The following is a 23,260-nucleotide window of genomic DNA, read 5'->3' as shown; positions in this document are numbered from 1 at the left end:
CATATATGGTATTCAGAAGCTTGATAAAATAATATTTATTCATCAGACAGACAACTTTTTAATGCTTGCGGTGAGTCTTTCAAGAATATTCACTGTAGTGGCCCATTTAAAGTTTTAAATCCTTCCCATTTCCAGTACTTTCATATGATCTGCAGTTTTGTCATTTACAAGTTTATTCAATAGTTCAATTCCAGGACATCTAGGTGAGGGCAGTGATAATTTAATAAGCTGATTTTTTTCGCTTTCAGTCAAAACCTTTGGAATACATAGCGTGGCCATTTCTAAGGATCCTTTCAATTAATGCCAGTGTAAGGCTGCTGAATACAATATGTCTTCTGCTTTTCACTGGAATTAGGGGAATGTACTTTAGTAGAGGAATATGCTTCGAGAAAATAATGATGTACAGCCATTTATCAAAAAATTTCAGCCATTTAAGGAAAATAGTACATCGCTCTAAGCCCTCTAAGCCCTGATAATTGTCTACAAAAAGAAATTTTCTTTTCTTTTAATATCTTGTGTGCAAAATTAATATATTTGTTGTGTACAGTTTAGTGCCAGTCAGAAGTGAGCAAGGTAATCTAGGTTTGCATTATATCCAATGTAAATAAAAAGCACTTACATGATAAGGTTTCAGTGTATAAGCACCCTCTCCCATCAACATTTTTGTTTGCCTTATAAACATTACATGAGAGGAGTACTTAATATTTTTTATTCTGTATTACAATGATGATAATCATCAAAAAGGACAAAACACTTTTGGTTGAAATCCGATAATATTTACTGGAATTGTATGGAAATTAAAGCGGTGAGTCTGACAAAAAAAGGCCATAATTCTGCTAAACAATGCAGAATTCTGACAAGTTAACTCAGACAAGGTCTCACCAAAATCAAGCAACATACCATTTTTGGTTGGAATTCATTTAGAACTGGAGCTATCAAAGGATGGATCACAAAGGGCCCTACTTACCACTTACCAGAGTAAACATGATGGGAAACAAAGTAGAAGAATGGGCATTTATGGGCCTTGCCTTCTCAAAATGATGAGTGGAATGCTAAACATTCAACTTTTTCAAGATCACATTCATATAAAGATGCATGCCAAATTTTGTTGAAATCCTGCAAGTCTTGGTAAAGTAATGCAACAGAAAGGAAATCCTTGAGGGCATACAAGAGTCCATAATATTGGTAAATCTGTATATGATGTCAGAAGATGCCAAATAATTCATGATTGATTTTATTAATATAATGGTGTACCAGTCTTTTAAGCAACCCTTTTTGAAAATGTAGGGATAAAGTAGAGCAACTTTTTTAATGAAAGCAGGGATAAAGAAATGCTAGTTTTTAAATGAAACTAGGGAAAAAGTAGGGAAAATAGGGATATAAAGTCAAATAGAATGAAATTAATGTAAGTTACTGAAAAAAGAAAACCTTTATTTAGCTTGGCTTTGGGAACTTGAACAAAAGCGTACTCTTATTCATGTACTTGCTGTTTCTGTTGCCAACATCTTATTAACCACCCAGCTCCACATCACAAAGATCTTATATTAAAAAAATTGCTTTGCTATGGTTGTTTATGTAGTCTGTAATCAATTTTAAACATAAAATTTATTTTAAAATGGGAATAGCTGTGCCATTCTGGATGAAGCAGGAAAAATCAGTGTGTCTGACAAAAAAGTATATAATATATGAAAAGTAATACTGCAGATATGAGAAAGGAAGATAGGTAATCTAGGGGGCATAACTCTTGTAAATGGCGTTCTGGAATGTTGGAAATCCATATTTTTCAAGGTCTCATCAACATAAAGCCTCACACCAAATTTGTTTGAAATCCACAATTAGGCCGTGGAAACCAACTTTAGGAGGATGGGCAATCAAGGAGCATAACTCTTGTTAAAGATAACATGGAATACTGGAATTCAAACTCATTCAAGGTCTTATCTGCACAAAGATGCATGCCAAATTGAAAAACTAATAACCCTTGGTAAAGTTCTCCACAATTTAATATCCCCATTAAAATTGATGCATGGGTTTGACAATGACATAAGTTCATCTCACAAGAAAGGTAACCCTACAGGTATACTATACTAGTTTAATGGTTTATTTTTGAAGTAATATCATGACTGGGAAATAAGGTTAATTACAGTGGTGACTTCTTCCCACTCCATCGCCCCAAATCAACTGATACTTACTAAGTTAACAGGCTTATTACCTATTAATTTCACTCAAAATAGTATTATACACATGCCACAGTACATACACACAGCATGGGAATAAGTTTAAAACTTATCAATACATAGGTACATGTCTTATGTACCTGTCAAGATAGAAGGCACAGAGAAACCCCCATCACAACAATAAATCTAACAGTCATCTGGTCATGAATTAGTCTTCACAAAGAGTTAAATAAAGGTCATTTGTAAAAATAACTCCAAGCTAATATTTCACAATCTGCAATAATGAAAATGGTCACCTGAGAACTAAATAAAGAAACATGGTGAATGTTTGATGTTATGTATCAAATCAATCTCCAATGAAGCCCTTTGAATACTAATGGAAACCATTTGAATACTAATGGAAGCCCTTTTAATCCAAATGGAATGCCCTTTAAATACTAATGGAAGCCTTTTAATACTAATGGAAGCCCTTTAAATACCAATGGAAGCCCTTTTAAATACTAACAAAAGCCCTTAAACACTACTGGAGGCTCTTTTAATACTCAAGGAAGCCTTTTAATACTAAGGGAAGCCTTTAAATACTAATGAAAGCCCTTAAATACTAATGAAAGCCCTTTTAATACTAATTTAAGCCTTTGAATACTAATGGAAGACTTTTAATACTAAAGGAAGACTTTTAAAACAAATGGAAGCCCTTTAAATACTAATGGAAGCCATTTAAATACTAATAGAAGCCTTTGAAACTAATAGAAGCCTTTGAATACTAATGGAAGCCTTTAATACAAATGGAAGCCCTTTAAATACTAACGGAAGCCTTTGAAAACTAATGAAAGCCCTTAAATACTAAGGGAACCATTTTAATAGTAATGGAAGCCTTTCAATACTAAAGGAAGCCTTTTGATACTAAAGGATGCCTTTTAATACAAATGAAAGTCCTTTAAATACTAATGGAGGCCTTTGAATACTAATGAAAGCCCTTAAATACTAATGGTGGCCCTTTTAATACTAAAGGAAGCCTTTAAATACTAATGAAAGCCCTTTAAATAATAATGGAAGCCCTTTAAATGCTAATGGAAGCCTTTGAATACTAATGGAAGCCTTTAATACAAATGAAAGCCCTTTAAATACTAATGGAAGCCCTTTAAATACTAATGGAAGCCTTTGAATACTAATGGAAACCTTTAATACAAATGGAAGCCCTTTAAATACTAATGGAAGCCTTTGAAAACTAATGAAAGCCTTAAATACTAAGGGAACCATTTTATTAGTAATGGAAGCCTTTTAATAGTAATGGAAGCCTTTCAATACTAAAGGAAGCCTTTTAATACTAAAGGAAGCCTTTTAATACAAATGGAAGCCCTTTAAATACTAATGGAAGCCTTTGAATACTAATGAAAGCAATTAAATACTACTGGAGGCCCTTTTAATACTAATGGAAGTCTGAATACTAAATACTAAAGGAAGCCTTTTAATACACATGGAAGCCTTTTTAATACTAAAGGAAGCCCTTTTAATACAAATAGAAGCCTTTTAATACTAATGGAAGCCTTTTAATACTAAAGGTAGCCTTCCTTTTAATACAAATGGAAGCTCTTTGAATACTAATGGAGCCGTTTATTACTAATGGAAACCTTTGCATACTAATGGAAGCCTTTTAATACTAAAGAAAGCCTTTTAATACAAATGTAAGCCCTTTAAATACTAATGCAAGCCTTTGAATACTAAGGAAAGCCCTTAAATACTACTAATACTTTTAATACTAACAGAAGTCTGTTTAATAATGACGAAAGCTATTAAAAATAATCTTCAAATAAGAAAAGAATCTTGGTAAAATTTGAAATAAAAAAAGGAAAGACATTTAACATCATACCCATGTTATAACACACTGAAAGAGAAAATGTCATTGAAGCCAAAACCAGTCTCACTCAAACTGATAATTCTTAATACATGCAAATACATGCAACTGTAATTATTCCATGTTATATTCAAGCAATCAATTTTCCAAAGAATGTATTTTCATGCATGTCTCATGCCCAATTTCTGATTTAGGGTTCCATTTATCACAAACAAGAGCATGTGATTTTTTTTATATATACAAATGTTCAGTTTTATGTTTATTTCTTCAAATAATGCAGTGCCTAATCTTTAAGTGAATAGAGGACTGCACCAACTGCCTCATGGAATCAGCTGCAAAACTGTTCAGCACATATATTTCTGTTGGAAGAATGGAAAAAAAATATTCTTCATATTTGATGTTTGCTGTTTACTTTTTCTACACTACAGAGGATTGAGAATAAGTATATCTATGCATGTATATGGTTGCACTTTATGGCACTTCAGCACAATAGTTGCTACATGGTGTAACTAAAGGTAAAGTTTTCAAAATATAAAAATAGACTGCACAAAAATGTAGGAAGATAATACCTTCCAAATGAATGTAAACATAAAGAAAAGCAATAAAAATGGTAAGAATGTTAAAAAATTCTGTTAAATGTACATACAATAAAAAAATAAAGGTAACATATAAAATCTTCAAAAAATGTTTAAGAATAATTACACATCATGCAAAAGCTGTTACTGCATGTCAAATGAAGCTAACCCTTTGCATGACTCACTATCAAGCATGTCACTTTTCCCATTTGATGACTTTCTTAAAACCTTTCTAAACTCAAGTTCGGGGCCCTGAGTGGACGAGTGGTCTAAAGCACTCTCCATTACAGATCACTGCCATCTCACCTCTGTCTGTGTGGGTTCGAGTCTTGGATTTGGCTAATGTGGGTACGTGAGAAAGCTTGCCAGTAGCTTCTTGTGGGTCGGTGGTTCTTTCAGGGGGTTTTCCCGGGTTCTTCCTCCACCATTAATACTGGCAGCCATGCATAGCCTATTGTGTGCTGAAAAATGGCGTTAAACCCTACAACAACAACATGTACTCAAGTTCTTGTTCCAAGTCCAATAACTTTGTTCTCTTACTTTGATTAGAATAAAATTAATCCAAAAGAATTAATTTTGTTTCCTCTAATGCATCAAGCCTTCAGTGTAATGCTTTTCATTATAACACTGTTCCTGTTACAAGGCAAGTATTGTCTTGGATCAAATTTCCACAAGTGTTAGTAAATTTATACACATTGTGTATTTCCTTGTAAGCTGGTCTCATTATAAGGAGGTATACTCTATGGTTCCCATGGTTAGTGTTATAATGTGGGAGTACTGTGGTATGCTAAATTTGAATCACACAGATTTCAGCCAAGCTTAATATCAAATTAGGTTGACTAACAACAGACAGGTAGGCCAGAAACACCCAAAGGAAAAATGCCACACACAAGCCACATCCAAGAGCAAATGAACAACCTTACTCAAGAAACTTAAAACACAAGACACTCCTACCATATCAAAAAGTTCCCTCAAATGCCGAACACTGTGGCAATAATCTCATGCAGGCCAGAGACCAAAACAAAGCACCAGAAAGTGGCCGATGGCAATGGGCTCACTACAAGAAATGTACCAAGGTCAGCCTTTACCCCTCAATATGCTGGAGTGGGCTACACAAGTATGACCAACTCCAACTTGTGCAATGACTACCATTTATACTTGCTTATATGTCAAATCCAAGTGCAAAATGCACAAACCCAGATTTGACATTCCATAATGCACCGGTATATCTGGGTTTGTGCAATTTGTTATTACTAATCAGTAGAAAAAACAACATCGAATCTGATCTGCAGGTCCTGATATGGCAGATCAGGATCTTTCTTGTTTGCAGTTTGATTCTACTTACAAGTGGGTATAGAGAGTAATGTCTATTTTATAGGGCAGCAAGAAGCTACAAAAGCTCCCGAGTCACTTTCAACTTTGAGGGACAGTACATATGGAAATGTCATAATAAATGCCATTGCTGGATTTGAAACTTTATTTTCCAAAGTGGAAAAGCACAAATCAATTGATCACTTAACATATGTGGTTCATGCACGATTTGACACAGCAATTAGACATTTGAATCTCTGGACCACTTCAACTAATGTACAACAGAGAATACCAAACATATATGAGTAGTAATCCTGGCCAGACCATCAACAAACCAAACCATACCTAAAAGCCATGATTGCAGCAGAGAACATACCATATGTACTTGCTTATAAATCAAGTCAAACTGCAAAACACAAAGATCCAGATCTACTATAGCACAATGTGCCTGCAGATCAGGATCTATGCTGTTTTGTTCTACTGATTACTTAAACAAAATTGCACAGACCCAGCTCTGCTGGCACATTGTGTGATGACAGATCTGTGTCTGTGCAATTTGCAGTTGGACTCAACTTATAAGCAAGTGTGTACAGTAACATTCACATTTAGAAAAATGATATACATCTTTATAGAGCAAATCCATTTCTGATGATCAAGTTGAATCTTCATTCATGTATACCAACAGAGATTAATAGGAAATATTAACAGATTAATGCTGCCAACATTGTACTAAAGACACATCAGAACTGAATCTAACAGTTCCAGTAACTTAGGTGCCACCATCTTCGAAACAACCAATCTACAAGATAACAAAGAGCAAACTTCTGGCAGTAACATTATAGTCAAATCTTCCTTTTTTAAAGACAAAACTATTAGAAATGCCATTGTTAATAAACAAATTTTTTTATTTCACCCTTCTTATCAAGAAATTTACTGAAGAAGTCATTTATGTTCTCCAATCTGCAGCAAAGATGACAAAACATACTGATTAAATACAAGTGCCTGAAAAAGTAAAACTGCAGACATGAAGAAAAGCAGTATATTGAGAACCAGCATAACAGAAGGTGCACCAATCAATTAATTATTAGAAGAAAGTAAATTTTCTGCCGATGTTAATGATAATGGAAAATACCGTGTTTGTCATCATTTGCAGCCAGAGGAAATAAGGGAATGTGAATTAATTATTTTTGCAACATGGGCAAACTGTGACTTCTACCACATTGGAGTCATCTTAAATATTGTTTCAAAGTTACAGTTGTAAGGAAATATAGTGTTTTTAGGTGTTCTCACTGTTAAACAAAAACTATTAAATGTGTTAATTTCAACACTGTACTGTAAATATATTAGTTTGCTGTTGACTTAATTCATTTTTGACATATTTACTCAACTTCCAGTTGTGTTTCTTACTGATTTACTCTTAGTACAGCATATGCAGCAACTTCACAAATTTCTGACATGGTACCATACAGATATTCTTGGAATTATTGAGATATTAGAGTAACTCCCCTTGGATGATCTCAAACCTACATGGCATTTATCTATCAGACACTTCCTTCAATCATCTGATGTAGACTGGAAATTAAATACAATCTAAAACAAGTAAGGAGCAACATAGGTTACTTATACAATATATTGGAAATAAGTGTCTTTATTGACTTATTTACTGACCCACAATACCATTGCCCTATAGGCTACATTGTTTTCTCTTTAAATGTAATCCACTGTGGTCTGTAATTTAGTAGTTCTTTGACATGGAACATGTTTCACTTTGATACTTGGGCAGTGCTTTCAGTAACATTGTTTATGGTCATTCCATATCATTGGTCAAACCAAAGTCTAACTAAGGTTTATACTTGACATGATAAAACAAGATGGCAGACACAGGAGGGCACCATGTTTTTCCATAATGTACAAAAGCAAGATGGCTGACAAGAGGTTAACCATCTCTGTTCCTACTCAACCCATGTTAGCACATGAACCAGACTGTGTTTCTGAATGACCGATTCTTGGTCAGAATGGGTACCATTGGTCAGAGTGCCATGAGACTTCTCTGGTAACAAATTAATGACAAGGCTAACAGTTGAGTGGATGGGTCTTCATTGTGCGTTCAGGTACACAATGACTTTGTTCGGTCCTATATCATATCTGAATATGGGACACTGAGCTTGAAGTCAAGTTTCATACTAAAAAAAAATATGTAAAGAAAACTGGATCTGATGAAATATAAAAACATATTTAGATTGACAATGCAGATTCTTTCTATTTAAGCCTTCTAGTTGTTTTGCTGCCATACAGTTACTCCAGATACCACAACTGCCACTCAGAAACTCACCTTTTTCATCTGGATTTCTTGTTGCCTTTGTTGCGCTACAGACACTTCTAGCAGATGGCGTGGAAATGGACGACGATCTATTGGAGAAATACCAGGCCTTTGGCCCATCTGTGCAAGGGCTAATTCTTCCATATTGCCTTCTAAACCAGAAAAATTAAGTTTTTCATTATTTCCTGCCTAAACCCAACATATACAAATTTCATCTTTTACTATATGTCATGTAAAGTAATGTGACAATCAAAGAAACCATAAGTCATCTGAAGTGATGTGACAGTTATAAATACTATAAGTTACCTGAAGTAATGTGACAGTCATAAATACGATGTCACCTGAAGTAATGTGACAGTCATAAATACAATATGTCACCTGAAGCAATGTGACAGTCATAAATGATATGTGACCTGAAGTAATGTGACAGTCATAAATGATATGTGACCTGAATGTGACAGTCATAAATATGATATGTCACCTGAAGTAATGTAATAGTCATAAATATGATGTCACCTGAAGTAATGTGAGTCATAAATACAATATGTCACCTTAAGTAATGTGACAGTCATAAATGATATGTGACCTAAGTAATGTGACAGTCAAAAATATGATATGTGACCTTAAGCAATGTGACAGTCATAAATGATATGTGACCTGAAGTAATGTGACAGTCATAAATGATATGTGACCTGAATGTGACAATCATAAATATGATATGTCACCTGAAGTAATGTGACAGTCATAAAAGATATGTGACCTGAAGTAATGTGACAGTCATAAATATGATATGTCACCTGAAGTAATGTGAGTCATACTATTATCTTCTTAAAATGAACTCATATAATTTTATTAACTGGAACATATTATGTCTTTTCTTCTGCTCCCCATCCATGGGCACCCCTGTATGTGTGTAAATTCATGAAGACAGAAAATACAGTACTTATATTGGTAGCAATACAACATATAGAAAAAGGATTTTAATAGTAAAAGGTAACAAGAATTAATGTACAGTGTATAAAATATTTCACTGAACTCTGGAATAAAATTTCCCCTAATCAGATGTAAAGTGCACACCTGAGAAATAAGTACGTGGTATTAGTCCACCAATGCACATTATGCTAACAGGTTTTCGGACAAACATTTCTGTATGAAAACTTTATGTATCATGTATTACTTCATGCATCAAAACACCCATAATAAACTTAAAATAGCATGTGCCAAACCTTAGTTATAAACAAGTGTTATGCAGAACCTGGTGTTTTGCTTGTAATTTGCAGTAATAATTTCTCATGTGCCCATTATCTAACACACTGCTGCCTTTTTGATGCCATTAAAATTATATCTAGGTTATTTAACCATGCTAATGCAGGTGAGACAAAAATCACACAGGACATGGAATGCAAATCAAATTAAAAGGATAAATTTTGCATGAAATAACTATAAAATACTATTTGTAATCCAAATGCCACTGACATGTTCAAACTTTATCGACTAGCTTGCATTTTTCAAAATACACAACTATTTTACATGAAAAGAGGCTTGATTATTCACTTGTCATGAAGTTGATACACAGAGATCTCATGCCCATTTCAAAGAAAGGTTTTGAAACAAGTCCAAAAATTTCTCTGTTTTATGATCCCTGATGGGTAAAATACCGAAATTAGCCAGTTTCATAAATTGCATTTGAAATGAGCCAAAATGTAAGATTCTATTTATCATGTGATAAAAAAAACCTGATATTATTTGATGAAACCAAATGGCAATAAGAAACATTCTGAATCTGTGGTTGTAATCTCTTTGCTTAACATGACATCATGTCATGTTAGTACATGGATTACATAAGGAACTTCTGTAAAGTGAAATATTTAATACTACTATTATAATATGATAATTAATGATTAATGAAGATATTAAAAATATGGTATAATAATGTTATCAAGATTAATCTTTAATTGCTCATATGAAAAAATAACAATAGCAACATAAAGTAAAATCACCTATTCATTTCAGTTATTAAGTCAGAGGATTTTAATTTCACATTTAAGTACAGCACTCCCTCACTGTAATGTCCTTCATTATAACACAAATCCTGTTAAAAGCCAAGTACATGTATAGTCATGGATCCTATTTGATCAAATGGTAGTAACATTATCTGTATCATATACTTCATTAGATGGCACCCATGGATAGTGTTATGGAATACCGAATCATACACTTCATTATATAGTGGTATACACTATGGCTTCCATGGACCATGTTATGATGAGGGAACACTGTATCATACACTTCATTATATAGCGGTATACACAATGGCTTCTATGGACCATGTTATAATGAGGGAACACTGTATCATACACTTCATTATAAAGTGGTATACACTATGGCTTCCATGGACCATGTTATGATGAGGGAACACTGTATCATGTACTTCATTACCATGTGGTATATTATATGGCTACTACAGTGTTACAATGAGGTAGTACTGTATCATACACTTCATTAAAAGGTGGAATACACTATGGCTCTCGTGCACAGTGTTATAATGAGGGAATAATGTATTAGGAATTATCATGTATACCTGATATTGATGGAAAATGTGAAAAATGTTTGGCAGTATTACATCCCTTACCATGATGTTTCAAACCACATTTATATGGTCCAAAAACCATAGAAACATATTTATTATACAACTTGCAAAAAGCAAAATAGGAAAAATAAAATTTTAAACAGCTACAAAAGATGAAAACAGAGAAACTATTCATGTCAAACTTACAATGTATAATGGCAAGGGTGGATAGAAAATTCTGTTGCTTTGATTGACATGAGGAAACATGGATGATTCTTGAAGACAATGATATAGAAATGCAAAAGAAACAAGCACTGCAACTGATTTCTTCCGAGAGTATCTTCTACATATGGTACAAAAAGAAGTAAACAACATTTTGGTGAAGAATTGCAAACAGAGTTCACATACACAGGTGCTTTCAAAGTACAAAACTTTTCCTGTGACCATTAAATAGTGGAAAAATGCAATCCCATCAAAAGAACAGAGCCATGAAGTGAACCCCAAAAAGCCTGCCATAGATGCTGAGAACTGTGCCAAAGTCCTTCACCAAAACACATCTGCCTCACTGCTGTCTGCTCTTAAAGAGACAAAGATCATATGCTGATTATCACCACAAACCCTTTTTGATATGTAAGGTAATATTTTTAAAATTTACATTACTCACATAACTTTGTATGTGCCATTAATGGGTCATTCTGATTCCATAATAGAGCTCTTGATGATAAATGTAAAAGATACATAAATTCTGCTAATGAAATAGTTCAGGACTGTTTTTTGCATCTTCCCCAAGATAAAAAAAATCATTCAAATGTACTACACTAATTAATGTCACACAATGTTACTTACCAGACATCTGACCAATATCAGATTACAGTCAACCTCCAGATACATATACTCATCTCCAAACAACAATTTCTGGAGCCAGGCCAGGATATCATAAAACCCTAAATTCAAGTCTAACTGAGTTACCACCAAGAAACAATAAGAAATGAGCTTTCAAAAGTAACAATGTTTGTGATTGGTTGAAACAAAATCTCAATCCAAAACTCAAGCTTGAGTTTCATGAAGTCCAGGCCATATTTCCTCTATTATTCTTTGAATTGATTAATTAATTCTGATTCCTTGTTGATGCATGACAAAGAGGTGGGGACATTAAAATATTTGAAAAATGATGCTTCACCATAGATGTAATATTACAAGATTTCAGGGTTTTCCTGTCTATGCATTATTAAGGTGCTTGTTGGAAAGGGAAGTTTTGATAGGACTTCACATTTACTCCAATGGTCATGTGGTAAGATGGAGTAAATATAAAATGATCATTAACAGTCCATGGAAATCTGCTAATAAACTTGCCCATGATGTGAAGAAAATAAATCTGCAAGAAGAACTGTCATCAAAATGATGATGGTAACCATGACATTTCCACCCCTTAGTCCATGGGTGAACTTTCCATGCTAAAGTTAGAAATATTTTCTCAAGCTAGAATGAAGCTGAACAAATCTGAGGACCTTTAATCTTAACTTCAGTCTAGATCACCTCAACAAGTTTCAAGTTCTTTCCGAGCCAATGAGAGAATAATCTATATTATGAGTAAAGGATACAACTCTTATGACCATGGAGAAATCAAAAACTCCATTGCAATAATAAACCCCCTGGTTAAAAAATTCCATACATAAACAGAAATGTGTTCAGAGGACATGGATGCCACACAAATACAAGATGCAAAGTCAAATGTTCAAGTTAAACAGGGGTCATGACTGTCAAAATGTTTAACCAAATTGTGAAAATCAAATTAAGCACACAAAAATGCAAATACTCAGCAACATTTTGATGCAAATATTGGTAAGTGACTATCAAACCCAGATCTTCTTAATATGAAGTCCATACCAAATCTGGTTTTAATCCATGAAGTCCATACCAAATCTGGTTTTAATCCATGAAGGTCTATAACAAATCTGGTTTTAGTCCATGAAGGTCCATACCAAATCTGGTTTTAATCCATGAAGTCCATACCAAATCTGGTTTTAATCCATGAAGTCCATACCAAATCTGGTTTTAATCCATGAAGGTCTATACCAAATCTGGTTTTAATCCGTAAGTCCATACCAAATCTGGTTTTAATCTATGAAGTCCATACCAAATCTGGTTTTAATCCATGAAGTCAATACCAAATCTGGTTTTAATCTATGAAGTCCATACCAAATCTGGTTTTAATCCATGAAGTCCATACTAAATCATGCTGTATACAGGAACGATGAGACAAGTGGGCAACATTTTCTGCTCACTCCACAGAATATGACCCTCAAAAGATGCAACAAAACAGTTTGCTATAATGAAATTTTGTGAATTAAAAATTATTTGTTTTAGCAAAAGACTATTACAGTTCTATATGCAAGCATTCAAAAAAAGCAATTACTGTTGTAGATAAAATTAAAGTGGCTTTTGTGAAAGATTCTGGTTTGTCTTGACTTAGTCAGTACTATGGGACAGCCATCATGACCTGGCAGTTTAACCTTACAAAGGAAGATTCATGTAGGCTTAGTCCATATAAAATAAGTACAATGTGGCATGGCCAATTTATCTTATACATATTAGAGTGTATTATTCATGTGTGGACATTGCTCTAATAAATATTCAAATGAAGCATGAGACTGCCCAATCACAATGGTTGAGTTGTACTGGCTTCAAAGAACAGTAGAGGTAACTGCTTAATAGTTCATTTTTCCAAGTGAAGTGAGATATGAAATAAAATACTGCTTTTAAGTATCAAGAATCAAAGCAAAAGACACCCCAATTTATGCAGGAATACCAAATATAGGTGAATCAAGAAGTCCCATTGCCAAAGCAGTCAACCCTCTTGATTCTGCAGAACTAAATGTTATACTAAATGTAGCAATAGTACCAATAACAAAATGAGAAAATGCATCAAAAACTGTCATGATGAACAAAAAGATGTCATAGACAACCAGTAAATGTGAACTGTGTAAGATCATTCCTAAGTCATATTTGTGTGAAACTTCCTGATACCAGTCCTTCTGTAATCCAGCTGCATCTTAACTAAATTAAATGTCTTTGTTCTACTAATAGGTAACCATATTAATGACTGATAACTGATAACTACTAGTGTAATGAAAACTGTTAGCACTATCTACATCTATAGACAAAAAAGTGAGAGTAAAGTTTTGAGAAGATGGGAATGTGGGTATTGAGCAAAGGGGATTTCACAGAAAAGCAAGGCAACAGTTGTATCAGATCATGGAGTCAAATTTTAAGGACAAATGCTACATTGAAGAGGTTGTGGTGGGACTACTTTATGACACAGGCACAGTTTGATTTGCATGACTCAGCAAAATTAGAGGAAGACGGCTGATACTAAGGTATTTCACTTAGATAATTCCTTCTGTACATAAACCTTTATATCCTTACAAATATATTTGTCTGAAGACACAAACCACCGATTATTTTGGGATATCTACGCCATGTAAACTTACCATATATCTGATATCCAACTGAGAACAGCATACAGATGGGGCTCATATTCTCCACAACTTTTGAGCATGAAACACAAGCTGAAGCTTAAAACCTCAAATTCAGATACTTGGTGCAAACCTGCATTAATAGAATTTAGCAGGCAAGCAGAGAAATCAAAGTGAGAAAAAAGATCCTGATAGTTCCATGGTTTTAACTTTATTGTAATGAAACTTAAATAGTGCCTAAATTGTTTACCTTTATGCATGAGACTGAGTTCTTGCTAAAAAAATGTTTTGAGAATTTAGCATAAGATTTTCTGTTGCATTTTGTTATCATTGTTTCCTGTGGTATGCAAATTTTTAGGTCAAAAGTGACCTACTTGTAAGCAAAACTGGGGATTAAAGAATTAAAGTCAGTTCCAGGTGGTCATATAAATATGTTAATTGCAAATCTTAAGTAGAGAGATTTCTTTTCTTGCATATATATATATATATATATATATATATATATATATATTATACAAGAACTCTGAAAGATTCATCCTGTATTTGAGAAAACTTACAATACCTAAATAATTACAATTTTCCATTTTCCAGCTGTGGAGTATTTTGAGAGGCAAATGAAATTATGACCAACTTTAAAGGTTTCTAAAATCACAAAAATTTAAAAGTCTAAGAAAAAACAATGGTGCAAGAAAATGTGATACTTAAGAGTAATGCCAGTTCACCAACTGTCTATAATAACTAATACAACTACAGTCATTTCTTGTCTTGCTTTTTTTCTCCTGCAAATACAATTTCCTTTTCTTGGAAGCCTCTCACTTCTTCAAAGCTGCTTTAAAATCAAATGCTCTGTCCCTGGACTCACCACAATGTCCAACAGAGTAGTAAGTCTCACAGAAGATTGTTGGCATCCGGAAGGAGCTTATCTTTTCAGATTCACAAATGGAACAACACACCCCCATCCAGATATGACAGGAATATTTCTGAAGCCACTTTTTTCAAAATTCCAGTTTCATAGGCTTGACATTTGTTCTGGTTTTACTTCCGACTCTCAGTTATGTCAGCCTCGGCATTTCTGGGAAATTTATAGCAAGGTTCTGGTTACTGAGGTTGATGATTCAGATTGATTTCCTCAGAAATATAAAAAACTTTTAGTCAATCATTGTTGCTTAGGTAGTTCCAACATAATAATCAAAGTAAAATATTTCAAGCAAGTTCAAAATGAAGCCAATCCTAGCAGCCAACAGTCCAATTTCATCATGTGGCTATTTTATGAATCATATCAGTGGACAAATCACTGCAACAAAGATGCAAGAATGCACTCTTCTGAAAACATTGTGTGTTGGCAGATCACAGTAAATGCAAGTTTAACTTGACTCAGTTATGTCGGCCTTATCAACTCCAAAATATGATTAATAAAAAGTTGGGAGAATTAAAGGACCAGGTTCCATATTCACAATTAATATGTAGGATTTTTAACTCCCAGTGAAAACCTGTTGCACTCAGCTACAATAGATCTGAATCCAAGTTGTTTTATAGATAGGTTACATTATATACAAGATTGTATACAAGTAAAATACAGACAAACTTTAAAAAGTAAACATTCACTGCTCAAGTCTGACTATATCATGTATGTTACATATGTAACAGCCTTCTGGTAAATTTATTTCTCATTTCCTGCAGATGTTTTATAGAATATATAAGACATATAAGAATATTTTTGGTTGGCTTTAAGATTTTCATTTTTTTTTCCTTTTTTGGGCCAAAATTTAATTTACATTAGGGAGTCATATCACATAAATGCCATTTAATCAAAAAGTGGATGGTTCAAACTGGCGTGCTATCGTTTTGAAGAAAACATGGTGATACACATCAACAAAGAAGGAGATATTACTAAATAGTTTTTAAATTTATAATTTTGAATTATTATTTGCAATACAGATTTTATGCACACAAAAAAATAGTCTTTCAAGATAGCCAGCAATATATGCACAGAACATTTGTGCAAGAAGCAAACATTCAAGATCAAAGTCCAAAACTTTGAGTCTATTGATTTATTTAAAAGTGAGATAGAAACATTGAACTTTCAAAATATTCTTAACTTGAGTATCACTATTTGAATGCCAAATTTCTGTTACATAAGTGTACCTTAAAGCATCATTTTGGGGGTCTGAGCTTGAATTTGATTATTTTGCTTAAAATGTTTTGAGAAGAAAAGGCCAAGCTTGATATTCACAAAACTCTTCAGCCTGAACATCATCTCAAATTCAAATATTGCTTCATTTGTTTGCTTTTCTTTTTAATGTAGCTTTAACAAATTTAGTCATAATACAACAATGTCTGCAGTGTGGCAGTTTATTGTGATATCTAGCACAGGGGGATCATGTCACAGACATGTAGCATCATGTCCCACCCAGTCACATTATCCTGACACCAGAATGAAAAGTCCTAACACTAACCTCTTAATGCTGAGTGCCAAATGAGGCAGCTGTAAGTACCATATTTGCAAATCTTTTGGTTATGGCTCATCTAGGGTTTGAAACCGTGACCTCAAATATGCTTCAATGATTAATATAGAATTTGTCAAGCATCTTTCATACAGAAAATACAGATTTTTAGCAGCATTCTCATTTCCAAAAAAATTTAACATTAGAAGCTTTAGCATGTAAATTCATTATCTCATTATTATAAATTCAGAATTGAGTTTGAATGTACACTCAAGCTGAGGATTTCTGTGAATAGAAGGACAACTTCTCAAATGAGATCATCACATTATTTAAGAAATCAGTCCATGCATTAAGAATCTGGTCTCTAAAGACAGGTGGTCTTTCATAGCAGAGTTCTTTGAAGACAAGATTTACTCTATTTTAAAAAAAATTTTTTTTATCAAGGTATAAACAGTATAACAGAGTAAAAGACCCCCCCCATCTCACAGAAATATAATATGGTTTTTTATTTTGCTGCTATTCAAATGACTTATTTAGGACACTGTCAATGGAAATATCGCATTTTGATACCTTAATTTGTATAAGTTCAGAGCTAAAGTTTGTATGTGGTAAGAGATTAAACAAACAGATTAATGACAACTTCAAGCACAAAGTCAGGGTAAAATTTCTGAAATTTAAGATAAAACAAGAGTCATGCAAAGCCTTAAATTGATTTTAGAAGATTAATTTCCAAGATAATTTAAACACATTGTTGTATCAAGTCTATATAAGCAATTTTCAAGACTTTAGCAAAATGTTTCACAAAACTAATTTTTATTCATTGCATACCACTTTTTAAAAAAACTTAATGGGTGCTTTGAAACTACAGTTGGATCGGACGAAGAGTGAGTATATATGGTAGGTAAGAAAGAATGACCTGTCCATTTTACATTTTATTGGAATAGATATTAAGACCTTATCCAGTTGAGAAAATGTAATATTGGTGTACTTGCACTGTATATGTAAGATAAATTCTCCAGACACAAAAACAAGTTGCATGCATAGAATACTAGATAAGTATGGTATTTTGCTAGTTCAGTATGCCATACAAAAATATCCACTAAAAGGTCATATGGAGGAGTCATTCTTGTCAAGTTATATGACTGTATCAACTTTACCTCATTTGACTATGAGCATGCATTCATGATTTAAGATGCAAATCAAACTGAGCTGTAATGCCATGCTAATGAAAGCTTCTATTACATACAAACACCAGGGTAAGGAAAAGTACACAAAAAGGCTACTGGGAAAAACTACTTCACAGAATCCTTACGTGGATTTGGATGTAACCTTTGTCTTTGAAGATAATCCTTCCACACTCTTACAAAGGAATTGCCTACAACTGAACACCAAAGTAAAATATGTCAACATGATGAAAGCAATGTGATAAGTGATGTGTCCAAAAAAGTCAAAATAATATATATATATATATATATATATATATATATATATAATGAAAAGATGATATAGAGAAACAATCATTAGGATCTCAAAATGTGCATCATATAAATGGCTAATGATCAATCATTCAAAAGATTAAAAATAATAACTGTTAAATATATTCATAGAAAACTTCATTTTACTGATCATTAATTTTTTTCCTTACAATAATCACTTCATTGTAATTAAGAAGAATTATAATTGCAAATTAAAAATAAAAACAAACCCAAAAAATGTAACATTAAAAAGCAAAAACTCTGTGATGTCTATAATTGAAGTTCATCTGTCTCCAAACACACATGCATACCATACTTCTGATTACAGCAGCATCAAGTCTGCATTTAGATAACTTATGAATTTTTACTTCAAAACAAAATAAAAAAACCATTTCAAACACTACCTGTATTACCATATTTTTTAGAGTAATCCTGGATTAAGACATACTATTCAAATAAATAAAAAAACAATAACTTTTTATTTGAAAAATGAAATACAAAAATCTAAGAGTTGTAACACTGCATCACAAACCGCATCCACCACGTGTGTTCTGACCTACTGCATCTAACTCTGCAACTTAATTTTACCCAAAAAATAATCATAAAATAAGCATAACTAGAAACAGTGACAGTGTCACACAGGCACAAACCCCTTTTGCCATACTGAAACAAAATGTGAACAAGGTGCAAAAATCATATAAGGATCATTCTGGGTCAATAAAACACATCATATTGTATAAGAACACATTGAATGGTTCTTGAGCTAAGCTGATTATAAGCAATTTAAAATTTAAAAATATGAAGCGAATCAATGTGGGCCATAACTCATAATGGAGTAGATTAGACTAAAAACCATAAAAGGCACATGCAAATCTATGAAACAATGTTCATACCCAACTGCATCATAACATTCTTAATGACTCATGAGCTATCCTGGTTACATGCAAAATTCCACTTGAATATTTGAAGCTGATTGTCAAGGCCATAACTAAGACAAAAACAGAACTGATGAGACGACACCATTAAGGTCTGTGAGATGGCATACACACTAAACTGTATCAAAATGTGTTGCAAGGTCCTTAAACTATGACTTTTACAAGCAACATCCCCTGTGAAGATATCAAGTTAATTGTCAAGGGCCATAATTCTAACCAAATTGGAACTGATGAAAAACCTATAATAGTAACATCTATGTCCGTGAGACAGTGTACAAAAACCATATTCCAACAGAATATGTTGAATTATTCTTATCCTAAACAGGGTACATGGATCCACTGTAGTGGGAATTCCAAATTAATAGAACAAGGGCAAAAACTCTATACAACTGATCTGAAAACATGAAACCATTAAAAGGCACATCCATTTAAAACTGGAAATTCATTAAAATGGCATCCAACTATATGCGAGGATTGCAGAAGTTTGTTGATTACAAAAGGTGTAATTGGATGGACAGATGAAAGGGTGGAAAACATTATTACTTTTATAGAGATCTTGCATCTCAAGGTTGGGCCCTTAAGAAAATAACAAGGTGTCTAACTTAATACTAAGGCACAAACATATGTGCACATGGCTTTTGGATATTGTGCTAAACTGCTAAATGCATAAGTACAGCCAGGGAAGCAATTCCTAAAATTCACATTTTCTAACTTCCTCTGCTATATGCTTCTTACAATGATGATAATATATTAAATTAAGTGTGAATGATATAGTTCACAAATGTAAATGAATTCTATTGCACATGTTTAGAGAACCTGAACAAAGTCAAAAAAATTACACTTGATTATGTGTAAGGTTGTAAAGGTTGTGCCTAACTAATAATTTAAAGATTCTGATACCAAGAAAATATCCAATTTTTTTCATAAACTTTAGGCCATATCATTTCAAGCTGTCTGAAAAAAAACAAAGCCGTGCATGATGTTATATTTTCATTGCCACTTATGTGCGTGCATATGTGTTTTTTGTGCTTGTGTAAAAATGTCAAAGTACACAGGTGCAGACAGTCACAGCTTAGTGCTAATTCTAATTCCACATGTAGATCTGGGTCTGTGCAGTTTCGATGAAGTAATCAGTGGAACAAAACAAGACAGACCCTGATCTGCAAGCACAATATGCTATGGCAGACCAAGATCTATGCTGTTTGCAGTTTGGCTCAACTTATAAGCAAGCACCTATGGTAGGTGCATTTTGGTAATGCTATTTTTCATTTTCAAACAATTTATTTAAAAAAATCAATTGTAAGCCATAAGCCAACCTACAAATCAGGTAAGATATACTGAGTATGACATCACAGAGGCTGATTTAATTCTAAAAATGAAAACAGGTGAATCAGATTCCTTAAACATTAAAGTAAACAAATATGTCAAAAGAGCATGTTCTTTTTAAATACATGAAAGTAAATGATGTAACTCAAATACTTTCACAGATAACAGGGGCAGTTCATTGCAATCCAATTCCCCTGATTTCTTGCTTAAAATAGAATCAACTGTTGTAATGTCATGCTGAATATATAACACTCCTTAATTATAATGCCCTTCATTATAATGATGTTCCAGATATAAAGCCAACAAGGTCATAGATCCGATTTAAATTAAATGCAAGTAAAATTATTTATCATGTATTTCATTTTAAAGCAATCCCACTAAGAGATGACATTATCTATGGCTTCCATGGACAGTGTTATAATATGAGAGATGTGTACCTTACATACTGTTTAGTGATTTATTCCTAAAACTAACAGCTCCTTGCAAGTCTTCAAGTGCATTTTCTATATAAAATTTCAATCTTTATAATCACACTTATCATATCAACATTTTTTTTGGCTTTTATTTCACATTTCCTTTTAAAATTTCTTTAAACGAAAATTTAAGTTTATTTTGTCCTCTATGCCATAATGTGACTTGCTTTTCATTTTGATTGAAGAAATAAAATGCCATTAAGAAATGTATTTTTCTTCTCGAGAATCCAGAAATTTGGCTAGTAAACTGTGATGGAGCCTTTTATTTTCTGATTATTGTTCAAATGACACAACAGAGTTTCATTCGAAGTTAAAGAATAAATTATTCTGAATCTCAACAATAATGGCATCTACAAATATACCAAAAACATCCAGGGAGACAACTCAAACCAACCCTGTGCAATGTGCCCCAATTCCTGTGCAACAAATTCATTCACACTAATACCTGATGGTAACCCTAGGATTTTATTCAAAAGTTCATCCTTATTTTTTTCATGAAATGGCTTGAGTTCTTTCATGTCCCCTTTGATGCCATGTTGTAACCAATCCCTCGATGACTTTACTATATAAATCATCAATTTATTTCAGGATTAAAATAGGATCAAAATTAAATAAAGTTAAAACTGGAAAGCAGTCTCAAAAGACTGGTGGCTGCTTGCAAGAGGTTTTTTACAATAATAATCTCTAACATAAGACCTAAAATAGTAAATATTTAGATAAATAACTGCTCAATACAGGTAATCCTCAAGGCATATTTAAATATATAATAGAAATGACACTGAGATATTCCAAGCATTTTTTATGTATACATTGCAACTTTTAGCCTAAAATTCAAGCTTGAAATATACAAGTATTTGGACATGAATTTAATAAACTGACATACATATAAAATAAACCTGAATTTTCACTGATGATATAGACATATTTAAAAAATATTTCAATTTTAAAAAAAACTTATAAATCTAGATAAATATTATAGCCTACAGCCACCTGGAGGGGAAAGAAGATCAAGTTAAGTGGCCAGTTTAGAGAAACAGATGTTTTTGTGTGAACTGTATTTACAAGAAACCTGCTAGCTTGCAGCATAAACATGACTATAAATATATATGCACACCCAACTTCCAAGGGAATAGACCAAGATCTGTCATTATATAATGCAAAGATGGATCTGAGCCTACCTACAACATTCACTTTAAATTACAAGTGGAAGGAGCAGTGTAAACCTTGATCTGCTGGTACATTATACAATGGCAGATCAGGGTGTGTGATGTTTGCAGTTGGATGATACATTATACATGGTACAAACAGTCCTTAACTTAAAATTGAGGGTTACAGTAAGTTTGGTGAAGCAAAATATAGGCCATAAGTAAATGTGTGTGATTTGGATTTTTAACATAGCTTTAACAATTTTTCAGTCATATCGCAACGATGTCTGCAGTATGGCAGTATATAGTAATGTCTAGCAATGGGGCATCATGGCATGATGTCCCACCCAGTCACATTATCCTGACACCAGGCAGACCAGTCCTAACACTAACCTCTTAATGCTGAGTGCCAAGCAAGGCAGCTGTTAGTACCATTTTTGTAAGTCTTTGGTATGACTCAGGCAGGGATCGAGCCCACAACTTCCTGCATGAAGTGGACGCTCTAACCACTAAGCCACTGGAGCAGTTAATACTGAATGTAAAAAAAGTCTATATCATGTATATTGTACTCATTTATAGGTCACACCCAGCAGTTGTACTGACAGACCAGGTCCTTTTTATTAAGTCTTAACAAAACTTCATAGACCCAAATCTGCTTGTGCATTAAGTAATGGCAAATATGAGTCTATGCTGTTTGCAATCAGATATGATTTATATGCGAATATATATATTGTATAGAATGAGTAGGAGAAATCAATTTTCTCCCTGAACAAAAATTTGGATGAAAAAAGAGAACAGAAGTTAAAATATAAAAAACGTGCATTATTAGAAATACACACTCTTGTTAGTAACAGAAAGTAGACAATACAAAATAGGCTTGATGAGAAATAAATCCCACTAAGCCAAAAAGGTTTAATAATTTCAATATTGGTAATAGTAGATCAAAATACCATTAAATTAAAGCAAAAAATTCTAAATATAAAGGTAGAGAATACAACATACAAATATCAAATGTTTAAGTCATGGAGGAACATACTTTTGAATTAATTATACATTTGATGAAAAATCAAACAAAAAGCAAGAATTTTTTTAATTATTTTTATTTCAAATCTAATAACAACCAGGTTCATTTCTACTGGTTAAAAATAATAAATGTTTCCTGAAGTAAGCAAAGTTTATTTC

General features: G+C 33.1%; 1 protein-coding gene across 1 annotated transcript in view; it reads right to left on the bottom strand.

Moving 5' to 3' along the window:
• LOC149785676 (uncharacterized) overlaps positions 1-23,260 on the bottom strand; it is a 256,710-nt gene that overhangs the window by 49,859 nt on the left and 183,591 nt on the right. Inside the window, exons 28-30 of the mRNA XM_089979920.1 lie at positions 18,037-18,105; positions 8,248-8,387; positions 4,045-4,059 (exon numbers count right to left, since the gene is read on the bottom strand). Of these exons, the coding sequence (XP_089836046.1) occupies positions 4,045-4,059; positions 8,248-8,387; positions 18,037-18,105 (224 nt within the window). The remainder of the gene's footprint in view (positions 1-4,044; positions 4,060-8,247; positions 8,388-18,036; positions 18,106-23,260) is intronic.

Source organism: Sinohyriopsis cumingii, chromosome 13 (genome assembly GCF_028554795.1).
Source record: "Sinohyriopsis cumingii isolate HCF-2022 chromosome 13, ASM2855479v2, whole genome shotgun sequence".
NCBI lineage: Eukaryota > Metazoa > Mollusca > Bivalvia > Unionida > Unionidae > Sinohyriopsis > Sinohyriopsis cumingii.
This window is presented reverse-complemented; position numbering and strand designations above follow the sequence as displayed.